The 15049-nt window shown below is 41.9% G+C and overlaps 3 protein-coding genes across 3 annotated transcripts in view; 1 reads left to right on the forward strand and 2 right to left on the reverse strand.

Moving 5' to 3' along the window:
* The window catches only part of slc9a7 (solute carrier family 9 member 7), a 105305-nt gene extending 104211 nt beyond the window's left edge, over window positions 1-1094 (reverse strand). The window contains exon 1 of the mRNA XM_064952670.1: window positions 757-1094. Coding sequence (XP_064808742.1) covers window positions 757-1054 — 298 coding nt within the window. The 5' untranslated portion in view covers window positions 1055-1094. The remainder of the gene's footprint in view (window positions 1-756) is intronic.
* The window catches only part of chst7 (carbohydrate (N-acetylglucosamine 6-O) sulfotransferase 7), a 205363-nt gene that overhangs the window by 180918 nt on the left and 9396 nt on the right, over window positions 1-15049 (reverse strand). The window lies entirely within an intron of this gene.
* LOC135525355 (protein XRP2-like) lies at window positions 8427-14858 on the forward strand. The gene is made up of 2 exons (XM_064953058.1): window positions 8427-8771; window positions 14085-14858. Exons 1-2 carry the CDS (start codon window positions 8604-8606, stop codon window positions 14763-14765), a joined length of 849 nt encoding a protein of 282 aa, XP_064809130.1. The 5' UTR covers window positions 8427-8603; the 3' UTR covers window positions 14766-14858.

Consider the following 15049-nt stretch of genomic DNA (forward strand, 5'->3'; position numbering starts at 1 on the left):
TGATTCACATCACATTCACATGTCTCGACTCAGCAGAGTGAGGAAGCACATTTTCAGAAACATCAGGCAATGTTTGTATTGTAGTTGAGCCACACTGACTGCATCCCATGGCAGATATATATATTTAGAGATTGATAACGCGAGAGAGATAAGACAGACAGACAGACAGACAGACAGACAGATATAGATAGAGAGAGAGATAGATATTTCATCCATGATATGGTGCAGTTACGACAAGCTGCTATGGGTAATGAATGAGTCAACACAGTAGTTGTAAGCCCAGGCCATGACGTTATACAATTTATCTGCTAATATGTCAAGTAAAAATCATGATTAGGCCTACTAGCCAATAGTGCAATGTGATTCAGGCTATACCAATCAAGTCAAAGCTATAATATATTGTTATTTGTTGGTGGCATAGGAACATGGTTCTGTGGGTATCTATGCAGGACTGATGCCCAATCTAAATACCGTGTAGCACATTGCAGAGACTGTCACTCCCATCTGAACCAATTAGGACTGGGAATGAGCGCTGAATGGCGCATCATGTAATACCGTAACATTTTAACTGTCTACAATGTATCTACAATATTGATAAATTGTACCTAACTCGTCATGGTTCAATGTAGCAGTGACATAGAGCCGCACTAATAATCACCGACGTGAGTTGGCATCATTCATACGGGGATTAGGGGGTTGGGTTGGCAAAGTTACATGCGTTGCAAACGTCTGACAGATTAATGTGTCGAGTCTTACCGTATATCATTGCCAACCCGGTCTCATGGAGAAAACGAACTCTTCTGTGTTTGAAAAGCCAAATGGTCAGAATTGTTAATGTCAGCAGTAAAATGAATGTTAATAAATTCACACTGTCCTGTCGATGACTTTCTTCTGCCTCTTTCTCAGATGCCAGTTCCTCCATAACGCCGTCCTCGGCGTTCATTTTAGAGGCCTGGTTTATCAGCAGAATTAAAATGGGAAATAACATCAATTGCTTTTCCAAAGGAAAGAAGAATCTGCATAGCTTTGGTTTTTTGGCAACAGCAGCATCCATGATACAGTTTGATGAGCCAAGCCTATCAGACCTATCAGACTTCTTCTTCTTCTTTAGGATTGTGTTGACGGCTCGCATCCAATTGAATGTGCATACAACGCCCCCTGCTGTACTGGAGTGTGAGGCCGTTCACGGAATAGCCACATTAATTAACAAGAAAAGGAAAAATTACCCTGACAAGTATTAGCCCTCAGTAAAACATTCCACTATTTAACCTTCCCTAATCCTACTCCAGACCAACCGTCTGGGAGGACAGAGCACTACCACTCAACACCCCCTGCAAATGTTCCAACCAATTAAAACATGGTTGATGACTAGATGACTAGATGACTAGTAAAACATGGTTGATGACTAGATGACTAGTAAAACATGGTTGATGACTAGTAAAACATGGTTGATGACTAGATGACTAGTAAAACATGGTTGATGACTAGATGACTAGTAAAACATGGTTGATGACTAGATGACTAATAAAACATGGTTGATGACTAGATGACTAATAAAACATGGTTGATGACTAGATGACTAATAAAACATGGTTGATGACTAGATGACTAGATGACTAGTAAAACATGGTTGATGACTAGATGACTAGTATAACATGGTTGATGACTTGATGACTAGATGACTAGTAAAACATGGTTGATGACTAGATGACTAGATGACTAGTATAACATGGTTGATGACTTGATGACTAGATGACTAGATGACTAGTAAAACATGGTTGATGACTAGATGACTAGTAAAACATGGTTGATGACTAGATGACTAGATGACTAGTAAAACATGGTTGATGACTAGATGACTAGTAAAACATGGTTGATGACTAGATGACTAGATGACTAGTAAAACATGGTTGTTGACTAGATGACTAGATGACTAGTAAAACATGGTAGATGACTAGATGACTAGTAAAACACGGTTGATGACTAGATGACTAGTAAAACATGGTTGATGACTAGATGACTAGTAAAACATGGTTGATGACTAGATGACTAGATGTCTAGTAAAACATGGTTGATGACTAGATGACTAGTAAAACATGGTTGATGACTAGATGACTAGATGACTAGTAAAACATGGTTGATGACTAGATGACTAATAAAACATGGTTGATGACTAGATGACTAATAAAACATGGTTGATGACTAGATGACTAGATGACTAGATGACTAGTAAAACATGGTTGATGACTAGATGACTAGTATAACATGGTTGATGACTTGATGACTAGATGACTAGATGACTAGTAAAACATGGTTGATGACTAGATGACTAGTAAAACATGGTTGATGACTAGATGACTAGATGACTAGTATAACATGGTTGATGACTTGATGACTAGATGACTAGATGACTAGATGACTAGTAAAACATGGTTGATGACTAGATGACTAGTAAAACATGGTTGATGACTAGATGACTAGTAAAACATGGTTGATGACTAGATGACTAGTAAAACATGGTTGATGACTAGATGACTAGATGACTAGTAAAACATGGTTGATGACTAGATGACTAGTAAAACATGGTTGATGACTAGATGACTAGATGACCAGTAAAACATGGTTGTTGACTAGATGACTAGATGACTAGTAAAACATGGTAGATGACTAGATGACTAGTAAAACATGGTTGATGACTAGATGACTAGTAAAACATGGTTGATGACTAGATGACTAGTAAAACATGGTTGATGACTAGATGACTAGATGTCTAGTAAAACATGGTTGATGACTAGATGACTAGTAAAACATGGTTGATGACTAGATGACTAGTAAAACATGGTTGATGACTAGATGACTAGTAAAACATGGTTGGTTGATGACTAGATGACTAGTAAAACATGGTTGATGACTAGATGACTAGATGACTAGATGACTAGATGACTAGTAAAACATGGTTGATGACTAGATGACTAGATGACTAGATGACTAGTAAAACATGGTTGATGACTAGATGACTAGTAAAACATGGTTGATGACTAGATGACTAGTAAAACATGGTTGATGACTAGATGACTAGTAAAACATGGTTGATGACTAGATGACTAGATGACTAGATGACTAGTAAAACATGGTTGATGACTAGATGACTAGATGACTAGTAAAACATGGTTGATGACTAGATGACTAGATGACTAGATGACTAGTAAAACATGGTTGATGACTAGATGACTAGTAAAACATGGTTGATGACTAGATGACTAGATGACTAGTAAAACATGGTTGATGACTAGATGACTAGATGACTAGTAAAACATGGTTGATGACTAGATGACTAGTAAAACATGGTTGATGACTAGATGACTAGATGACTAGTAAAACATGGTTGATGACTAGATGACTAGATGACAAGTAAAACATGGTTGATGACTAGATGACTAGTAAAACATGGTTGATGACTAGATGACTAGTAAAACATGGTTGATGACTAGATGACTAGTAAAACATGGTTGATGACTAGATGACTAGTAAAACATGGTTGATGACTAGATGACTAGATGACTAGTAAAACATGGTTGATTACTGCCAAAACATTTTTACTAGTCATCAACCCAAATTTTGCTGCATTCACAACATCTCGTAATTTCATAAATACGAGCATACGACTGGAAAAAAAACATTTGAAAGCCCCACCAACTGGTACTAGTGGGGAACTCTTGCCTGGCTACCCATCCACATTTTTGCTTCCTCCTCGACAACTTCTCAAATGCGAACACGTTCAACCCGTTCTGATTGGTTCCAGAAACTGATGGGTTGGACCAGGGCTGGCCTTCACGAATCATGAATCAGGTCATTTTGAAGTCAGCAAAAACTACTTCTAGGATGGTAGGTCCAGACTGGTGTGTGGCGCGATCGATAGAGCAGCATAATTAAATTCAGGATGAGTTGTCAGGAAACCTGTCAGGCAAGGGAAGCTCTATTGGTTTTTTCACGACAACTGGGAACTCTGAATAAAACTGAGGTAAAATCATGAATTTACTGATCTTCCGGTCGGTAAGTCGGAGCTCTAGGATGACACCGCCGAGTTTCCGACTTGGAATTCCAAGTTACTGTTACAGTTCAAAACCATTCTTCTCAGTCGGAGCTAGTTTTTCTTTGGGTTCCCAGTTGTCTTGAACGCGGCATATCATCCTGTGTTTCCTACTTGACTTGCACCTTTGTTTCCTACTTGACTTGCACCTTTCTGACATCATTTGTCAACAAAAAAAACCCAGCAAGTATGGCGGCATCTTCAGCAGTTGTTGTTTATGGAAAGAACAACATACAAATTGATCAAAATTGATTCTGTTCATCTTCATTTTGATTTAGAAAGTGAAAGCAGCTCTAGATATACTTTTTATGGGCAAAAACGAGTAAAACATTCACAAGCCTTCTAATGACCTCCATGTTTGATGGTTTTTCCAAGTTCAAAATGGTAATGTACTCAACTCATATTTACAACTTCACAACTGGTAATTACCACTTTCCCATTGAGTTATGAACACAGCTTAGAGCAGAGAAACCCTGAACTGTAGTTCAACGTTTTAAAGGAACACTGCACCTTTCTGAGGACACACGACAGCTAAAGTTGTAGAGTCCCCTTGAATGAAAATCAAAATCCCCACGGTTCATTTGGGTTTAATAGGGAGAAGAATAAATAAACTCATACTCATCAATTTAATCCAGACATATTTTCACGAGACTTCACTATTGTTTTGTAGCTTATCAAACTGCCTAATCCTAGTCCTTGACAGTTCCACCACGTCACAAAACAGGAAATTTAGATTTCCTTTTGTCATTTCTTCTTAGAGGATGTTTTCCTTTAGAAAATGACAACTCATCAGATTTAGGGCTGAATAAGCAGTAGGTAGCTGGAACGAAGTATCCAGTCCAATGAGTGTATGCCTCAGTTAAGTTTACTGTAGTTAAGTTTACTGTAGTTCTGTGTGTTCTTTTAAGTAAGTGGTGTCATTGCTGTATTGTATCTTGTTTTTTCACTTTCTGGTCTGGATGTTACCTAATATAATGTACCCATCAGTGGTGTAATCAGTTGTGTACAGTAATTAAGTAAAAGTACTTAAGTAGTTTTTGGGTGTCTGTACTTTACTTAACTATTTATATTTTGGCAACTTTTACTTTTACTTCACTACATTCCTAAAGAAAATTATGTACTTTTTACTCCATACATTTTCCCTGACACCCAAAATGACACGTTACATTTCGACAGGAAAAGGGTCCAATTCACACACTTATCAAGAGAACATCCCTGGTCACTAATCTGGTAGCCCCTGCCATGGTAAGGCCTCTGTTTACCACATGGTCAACGACAATGGCCTGGACTTCCTTAGACAAAACAGTTCCCTGCAATCTGCCTCCCACCCTCTGGTGTAGGGCAGCTGCCTCTAAGGTACAGGGTTGATTAACCGGGTGGAAGCTGCCTAGTGGTGGCTAACAGTCTGATGGCCTTGAGATAGAAGCTGTTTTTCAGTCTCTCGGTCTCTGCTTTGATGCATCTGTACTGACCTCGCCTTCTGGATGATAGCGGGGTGAACAGGCCGTGGCTCGGGTGGTTGATGTCCTTGATGATCTTTTTGGCCTTCCTGTGACATCGGGTGATGTAGGTGTCCTGGAGGGAAGGCAGTGTTCCTCAGGCTATTGAGGTTGACTGTGTGGGTGGACCATTTCAGATTGTCAGTGATGTGTACTTTTTTATTTTATCTTTATTTTACTAGGCAAGTCAGTTAAGAACAAATTCGTATTTTCAATGATGGCCTGGGAACAGTGGGTTAACTGCCAGTTCAGGGGCAGAATGACAGATTTGTACCTTGTCAGCTCGGGGATTTGAACTTGCAACCTTTCGGTTACTAGTCCAACGCTCAAACCACTCGGCTACCCTGCCGCCCCAGGGTATGCCAAGGAACTTGCTGTCCCTTCGATGTGGATAGGGGCATGCTCCCTCTGCTGTTTCCTGAAGTCCACGATCAGCTCCTTCGTTTTGTTGATGTTGAGGGAGGTTTCTTTCCAGGCACCACTTCGCCAGGGCCATCACCCCCTCCCTGTAGGGTGTCTCGTCATTGTTGGTAGTCAGGCCCAATACTGTTGTGTCGTCTGCAAACTTAATGATTGAGTTGGAGGCGTGCTTGGCCACGCAGTCATGGGTGAACAGGGAGTACAGGAGGGGGCTGAGCACACACCCCTGTGTGGCCCCTGTGTTGAGGATCAGTGAAGTGGAGGTGTTCTTTCCTACCTTCACCACCTGGGGGCGGCCCATCAGAAAGTCCAGGACCCAGTTGCACAGGGCGGGGTTCAGACCCAGGGCCACGAGCTTAATGATGTGCTTGGAGGGTACTATGGTGTTGAAGGCTGAGCTATAGTCAATGAACAGCACTCTTACATAGGTATGCCTCTTGTCCAGATGGGACAGGGCAGTGAGCAGGGTGATGGCGATTGCATCGTCTGTGGATCTATTGGGCCGGTAAACAAATTGGAGTGGGTCTAAGGTATCAGGTAGGGTGGAGGTGATATGAACCTTAAAAAGCCTCTGTAAGCACTTCATGATGACAGAAGTGAGTGCAATGGGGCGATAGTCATTTAGTTCAGTTGCCTTCGCTTTCTTGGGAACAGGGACAATGGTGGACATTTTGAAGCAAGTGGGGACAGCAGACTGGGAGAGATTGAATATATGGTGACCAATTGTGGTTACCACCATGTGAAATCAATTATCAATAACAAGTAGTCATTATGTATGGCTATCATGTATCATACAGTGCATGTCATTTAAATGTTTATACTTTACACACACACACTTTATTTCTCTAGTTCTCAAAATCCATATATAGTAGAAAAAAAATGTTTAAAATCTATAGGTTTACCAAATGGTTAAATGATTAACCATTAAGCACAGTTGGATTAAGTGATGGTCAAATGTATTCAAACAAATGAGAAGAGAATCATATGAAAGGTATTGTGAGCATTGCACTGTGAAAGGCAATTACTTCATATGAAAGGTATTTCTAGATGAAACACTCATTAGGTTTGGTGAGAAAGTTACTGTGTGATTTTGTGTGTTGTACTTAGTCAATTGAAAATGTGCTTTCAGTTTTTGATGATCGGGTGAAATTTTACCACATACTTGTGAAAAATAGTACCAAAGCGATAAAAATAACTAAATGTGGTCATATCCAGAACATGTGGTAGCCTGTACAGACACAATACAGCAGGAGGTGTCGGAAACATGCTGCAAGCCTGTTTGTTCTCTTGTAAATCTCAAACAGGCCTCCATCCCAAATGATCATGTGAAATGTTCAGATAGACAGAATAGCCTAGTTGTTTGTGACTGGAGCATGAATTAACGTTTGTTTTATCGTGATGATCAGAGGTTCAAAAGCTATGTGGTTATACACCTTAGTTCAGAAGCAGCAGCACGTCCCGTTGTGTTACAGTGAGTGTGTATACATAGGCCGCAGCCTATAATCAGAATGGACAAGTAGCTTAAATTGTTAGCTAATAAGCATGTTGTTTTGTTTGACACATAAAGTTATACCATAACTGATCCACCCATGGATAGTACGTCAGGAAAGAGTTTAACAGACTGCATTGCATGATGCATCATCACGTGTCAAAATCCGACATTACAACAAACAAACAGAAACGTAAAATTGTATTAACAATGTTTTACTTTATAGAATGTACGATATTTGGACGAATGTTTATTTTTTTATCACCAATGATTTATATACATCTGACAGAGTTCTATTAACCTGAGCCGCGGTGTACGGGTCTATGGCCCGGTGACGTGAACAGAAAAAAAAGCATTATTCTCATGTCGAACAAACAATAATCTGCGCCAATCAATCATGTTGTCAACAGGGCAGCATGGTCCATCGTCCAGAAACATACACTTTATATTTTATATAACATATACATTCGAATGTTTTAACTAGTTTTAATTTGAGGCAGATTAAACGTAATTATCCAAAACAATCACTTTTGCATGTGAAAACACCATTTTAGTCATTACTCCACATGCTTAATCTAGTTTAGACTACGAGACATTTGTTTTGAGATTATTTCGTTTTGGGGTTTGAACCGTTACCTTGCTCGTGCCCGGGAGGCAGCCGGTTCCAAAAGGAATGCAATCACCTTTCACCGATTGAACCCCTCTCACCGGCGGTAAACCGGGCCAGATAATCGAAACCCCTCACTGTTTACCACCCTGCATACTGAGCGCGGCTAAAACAACGCCCAGCTCCCAAAAAGCAGAACACTGATTTGATTGGCTGACATTGTCCACGTTGCCCCTCCCAGACTGTTGTTGTACTGTGATTCGCTGTTACTAAGTAACGGATTGCAAAGTATTGATTGGCTGTGGAACTGTGTAAGGAAAAGGGAAGCTCAAACGAAAGACATGTTTATGAGTACGTGATAAGAAGCCAGAAACCGAGGAGGCAAGAAGACCGAAATACCTGTACATGTTATACAAAGTAGGCGATAAATCTTCTGGGGACAGACTATTATCATATTTTCCTATACACGTTTGATTGGTTTATTGTTAAAAGGACAAAATGGGTTGCTGGTTCTCCAAAAAATCCAAGAGAAAATCACCCGAAAAGGAACCTACTCCGAAAACGGTGGAAGATACGGCGAACAGCAGCAACGCCAACAACATTGACCTCTGCAGCAATACAACAGAGGACCCACCTAAACAATACAGCTGGGACAAACGTGAAAAGGTATGGAGATGATGCATGCATGGCCAGGGAGACTAGCGGCGAGGATGCATGTATGTATGACCAGGGGGGATCGCTGAGGATGCATGCATGGTTAGGGATCGAACGAGTCAATTCACCCAAGGCTGAAAAACGGTTGAGAACGAACTCTAGCGCCAGGCAATAGCAAATGAATTAAAACTAACCTTCGCTGAGTCTCTTCTGACTGGAATGATCCTTAGAATTCCATTTCCCTAAATGGCACCAAACAAATTATACATTTTTTTATTTGACCACTAGTCTGTTCATAGAAAGAAACTGAAAAATAACAACTCGTGTAGAAAGTAAACAGCCGCACCTCGATGGTGCCAAGTGTGCTTATGTCTGTATAAGAGGAAGTCGGAAACTAATTGTAACTTGACTATTTCTGGTCGAGCGATCGATGAAAGCAGAGTACGCTGTTTACTCAATCTTGTGTCATTAGAAAGAGATGATTATCCTGATTATAAGGGTGATTATCCTGATTATAAGGGTATATATATATTGCGAAATATACCAGCATGCCTCTCTATAAGAAAACAAGGGGGAGCTCAGCGTTCCAAGGGAAACAAGTATTTCGGGGCTAGCGTTTGATGACAACGGAGTACGCTGCCCAGCATTACACAATTAGAAAGAGGAGCTTCATGATTACAATGGTGTCCGACTTGTAAAATTCAAATATACACATTGCGAGATATTATGTAAAACAAACATACCTATATTTCCCCTACTGGAAACAATGGGACGACCTCAGTTCCATAAGTTTTTTTTTGTTTTGACGTTTTAGCTACCAGAAATTGGTAAACTCATTAGAAATAATAGTTTATCCTGATTTAAAATGGTGTCGTCCCTATTTTCCCAAAATAATGGTAGTCTGAAAGTTCCAAAAGCACTCTTTTATTTAACCAGCTTGCCATTTATCTACTACTGTTCGCCTTTTTGTGGTTTGTAATGTAGCGATTAAGAGCGTTGGGCAGTAACCGAAAGGTGGCTGGTTCGAATCCACGAACCGACTAGGTAAAAAATGTTATGGACCCTTGAGCAAGACGCTTTACCCAGGGTCGCACTGGAAAAGAGCTTCTGCTCAATGACCCCATGGCAGCCTTTCTTAATGCATGGGTCGCGATGTGTCAGAGTAAATGTATGATTATTTCATAATTTACTGGAATTGATTTGGCCAAGTGCGTCTGCGCACTCTGCCTAGCAGCGGTCTCTGCTCAGTTTGGCAGCTGCGGTAGAGGGAGATGCCCTTCTGCTTCGCGGTTTACCGGATCATTTTCCTGCAGTTTTGTTGTAGATCACTCCGCGACACACGACGCAGCGCTGTCGTTCAGCAGCAGCTGATGATGATGTGCTGTCGTTCAGCAGCAGATGATGATGATGTGCTGTCTTTCAGCAGCAGCTGATGATGTGCTGTCGTTCAGCAGCAGATGATGATGATGATGATGTGCTGTCGTGCAGCAGATGATGATGATGATGTGCTGTCGTTCAGCAGCAGATGATGATGATGATGTGCTGTCGTTCAGCAGCAGATGATGATGTGCTGTCGTTCAGCAGCAGATGATGATGATGTGCTGTCGTTCAGCAGCAGATGATGATGATGTGCTGTCGTTCAGCAGCAGATGATGATGATGTGCTGTCGTTCAGCAGCAGATGATGATGATGTGCTGTCGTTCAGCAGCAGATGATGATGATGTGCTGTCGTTCAGCAGCAGATGATGATGATGTGCTGTCGTTCAGCAGCTGATGATGATGATGTGCTGTCGTTCAGCAGCAGATGATGATGATGTGCTGTCGTTCAGCAGATGATGATGATGTGCTGTCGTTCAGCAGCAGATGATGATGATGTGCTGTCGTTCAGCAGCTGATGATGATGATGTGCTGTCGTTCAGCAGCAGATGATGATGATGTGCTGTCGTTCAGCAGCAGATGATGTGCTGCCAGCCACTGACTTATCATTCCCACTCACCGCTGTCATCAACTGGACTCATGCTAGCTACAAGTTCTGACTGAGCTCAATTGTCATGAAACACAAATACAGTGATGAGTTTCTCTCTTTTTAATACAAACTTTGAGAAGTAACAAGGAGCTCCCACAATGTGTTTTGTATGGGGAAGTGCTTAACGTTAGTAATGAGTCTCTCAAAGCGAACAAAATGAATAAAACACCACGTCCTGACCAAACACCCACAGCATGACGGTAAACCCAGGAAGGTCTTTCAGAACAGGGCAGGGTGCTTCAGCAAGCAGTGCTTCCGACTGGGGAAAAGTAGGTCGACTAGCAAAGACTGTTACTGATACAGGTGTTCTGTGTGTATTTCCCTCCTTCTCCCCTCCTCACAGGTGGCAATCATCATACCCAATCAGTCGCTAATCAGAAGACACACCTCCTCCTGTTTCCATTACCCAATCACATTCCCTTTCCCTTGGTTTAAAAACCCTGTCTGTTGTTTGCTCTAGAGCTCAATCTCTCTGTCGATGCCGTCTGTCTGTAGATCTCTCTGTCAATGCCATCTGTCTGTAGATCTCTCTGTCAATGCCGTCTGTCTGGAGATCTCTCTGTCAATGCCGTCTGTCAATGCCGTCTGTCTGTAGATCTCTCTGTCAATGCCATCTGTCTGTAGATCTCTCTGTCAATGCCGTCTGTCTGGAGATCTCTCTGTCAATGCCGTCTGTCTGTAGATCTCTCTGTCAATGCCGTCTGTCTGTAGATCTCTCTGTCAATGCCGTCTGTCTGGAGATCTCTTATTTGGTTTTTGGCATCTACGTGTCACTTTGTCCCCACCTGTGAGTATTGGTTTGTGTTATGGTGTTTGTTTGACAGTTGGAAGAGGAGGTACCACGATAAGTCGCCCATGGGCATACACTACCCATAGGAATACTTTGTATAAAACACTAGTTAGAACTTTAGGGGTGTTTTTGGTTAGTTAGCTGTTGGTGAAGTAGGCTAGTCTGGTTTAGGGGTATTTTTGGTTAGTTGGTTAGCTGTTGGTGAAGTAGACTAGTCTGGCTTAGGGGTGTTTTTGGTTAGCTATTGGTGAAGTAGGCTAGTCTGGTTTAGGGGTGTTTTTAGTTAGTTAGTTGGTTAGCTGTTGGTGAAGTAGGCTAGTCTGGTTTAGGGGTGTTTTTAGTTAGTTAGTTAGTTGGTTAGCTGTTGGTGAAGTAGGCTAGTCTGGTTTAGGGGTGTTTTTAGTTAGTTAGTTGGTTAGCTGTTGGTGAAGTAGGCTAGTCTGGTTTAGGGGTGTTTTTGGTTAGTTGGTTAGCTGCTGGTGAAGTAGACTAGTCTGGTTTAGGGGTGTTTTTGGTTAGTTGGTTAGCTGTTGGTGAAGTAGGCTAGTCTGGTTTAGGGGTGTTTTTGGTTAGTTGGTTAGCTGTTGGTGAAGTAGGCTAGTCTGGTTTAGGGGTGTTTTTAGTTAGTTAGTTAGTTAGTTAGTTAGTTGGTTAGCTGCTGGTGAAGTAGACTAGTCTGGCTTAGGGCTGTTTTTGGATACTTATTGTTTCTTTCCTTGGGTCCAGCTCAGCCCCTTTTCCTGCTCCCCCCATTACCGTGTGTTTTCTAATAAACCATGAGTGTTTAACAGTAATTTAGTTGTCTGTGGTTATTTCGTTCTCCCCGTTTCTTTGTCACTTACACTTTGCATGAGTTATGTTACGGGTCTCGATACCCCCCCCCCCTTGACTGCCGGGCCAAAGGGATTCGTAACAAAGACATTGTTGTGATTTTTATAACAGGTGATGATCAGCAGGCATATGGGAGTACTAACTCTCATAGTAGTAGCTGTGAGTTTCTCTTTAAAAAAAAAACCTGGCCTTGTACACGTTATAGCTAATGATAGCCAAAGCAAGCTAGCTAGCTACTGATAGTGCAACCCTAAGTAACAGTACAGATGAAACATGATCATGCCCACTTTACATCTTACTGTAGAAATTATTGTTGAAAACTAGTCTCGGTTGGAACTGTTTGTTAACATGCAAGTAATAATTGTTATTCTGAACTAGAATAAACTGTCTCAAAAAGCATCTTGCTTCAAACACACTCGCACAGTTCTGGGTTCTACAGCAGGAAGTGGTCTCCTGCCTGACTGAGAAAGCAGTAGCTGTTCTGATCCAGTTTGGCACCACATACAGTCCCCGACGGCAGGGTTCTCAAGTACAGAAACGGTGTCATTGCTGAGTATGACCTCAGTGTTAAACTGTCAAACTGAGCCCAGAATAGACCTGCTTGTTGAGAACTTGAACCAGCCACAGACCTCTCATTTGGTGTGTGATGTGATGTGATCAATCCAGTTCAGAATAAAACATATGTATTTTGACAGCAACATTTCCAACCTAGACTTTATTTTAACCATAATTTATACATTAGGATATGCAGGAGGCCTGCATTTTTCATCTGTAATGTTACTTAGTGTTGCACCATCATAAAGCCTTTGTTCTGTTATTGAACACAGATGAATCTGTTTATTCCAGTTCAGAAGGAAACATGATTTATTGTATTTTAACAGCAACATTAACAACCAAGACAGATATGTAATAGTGTTTTTAATGGGGGTAAATGAACCTATATTTAGACAAATATTTAATGTTTTTGTCTATATTGCATTTGTTTTAGGCATAAGGGTAATGAAATGTACCGATATTTACGTATGGTTTCATCTTTTCCTAAGCTTGGGTCCCAGGAAAACACATTTCTCTTTTGGGTCCCGGGCTGAAAAAGTTTAAGAACCACTGCCCTAAGGAACTAATGTCTGTCTCTATGCAGGTTGATCCTAAGGAACTAATGTCTGTCTCTATGCAGATTGACCATAAGGAACTAATGTCTGTCTCTATGCAGATTGACCCTAAGGAACTAATGTCTGTCTCTATGCAGGTTGATCCTAAGGAACTAATGTCTGTCTCTATGCAGGTTGATCCTAAGGAACTAATGTCTTTCTCTATGCAGGTTGATCCTAAGGAACTAATGTCTGTCTCTATGCAGATTGATCCTAAGGAACTAATGTCTGTCTCTATGCAGATTGACCCTAAGGAACTAATGTCTGTCTCTATGCAGATTGACCCTAAGGAACTAATGTCTGTCTCTATGCAGGTTGATCCTAAGGAACTAATGTCTGTCTCTATGCAGATTGACCCTAAGGAACTAATGTCTGTCTCTGTGCAGATTGACCCTAAGGAACTAATGTCTGTCTCTATGCAGGTTGATCCTAAGGAACTAATGTCTGTCTCTATGCAGGTTGACCCGAAGGAACTAATGTCTGTCTCTATGCAGGTTGACCCGAAGGAACTAATGTCTGTCTCTATGCAGGTTGACCCGAAGGACTTCATGCTAACGGGGCTGAAGGACGCCACAGTGGGCCGTCTGCCAGGCAAGCTGAACGGACAGCAGTTTGTCATCCAGGACTGTGACAACTGTAAGATCTTCGTGTTGGACCACTCCGCCACCATCACCATCGACGACTGCACTAACTGCTGCATCGTTATGGGGCCAGTGAAGGGCAGTGTGTTCTTCAGGGACTGTAAGGACATCAAGTGTGTGGTGGCCTGCCAGCAGTTCAGGACCAGGGACTGTAAGAAGATGGAGGTGTTCCTGTGTTGCGCCACTCAGCCCATCATCGAGGCGTCCACGGGGATGAAGTTCGGCTGCTTCCAGTACTACTACCCCGAGCTGGCCTTCCACTTCAAGGACGCAGGCCTCAGCATCTTCAACAACAACTGGAGCAACGTCCATGACTTCACGCCCGTCTCAGGGGAGACCAACTGGAGCCTGCTGCCTGAGGACACTGTGGTGTTGGACCATGTTCCAGCCCCTGACCCGGAGTCAGAGTTTAAATCAGTCCGGATCTCAGCTGAGGCATCCCGCAGCATTGTACCCATGACCAAAGGAGGCAGACGCAAGGAGAGTGACGAGTCCTGTCTGTTTGTGTTCTTCTCTGGGGACTACACCACTGCTAACGCCCGGAAACTCATTGATGAGGTGAGCAGGTAGAGGAGGGTGAGGAGGATAAGAGGGTCTGCTCAATGACTTCAAGTGATAAAAAAAATGAGGGAAGGTTAGACACTTTGTCATGCACTTAAAGGTCTCCTTCCCTTCTATTTTTGGCCTTTCCATTAAGGTCCTTCTGATCTAAACTACTGGTCATCCTCCAGATGAGGAAGTGACTCAAGGTCCTTCTGGTTTTGGTGGGTCATCATTGTTTACTAGTCTGTTGGTGGGTCATCATTGTTTACTAGTCTGTTGGTGTCGGTGGGTCATCATTGTTTACTAGTCTG

This window comes from Oncorhynchus masou, chromosome 31 (assembly GCF_036934945.1).
Source record: "Oncorhynchus masou masou isolate Uvic2021 chromosome 31, UVic_Omas_1.1, whole genome shotgun sequence".
Taxonomy (NCBI): Eukaryota; Metazoa; Chordata; class Actinopteri; order Salmoniformes; family Salmonidae; genus Oncorhynchus; species Oncorhynchus masou.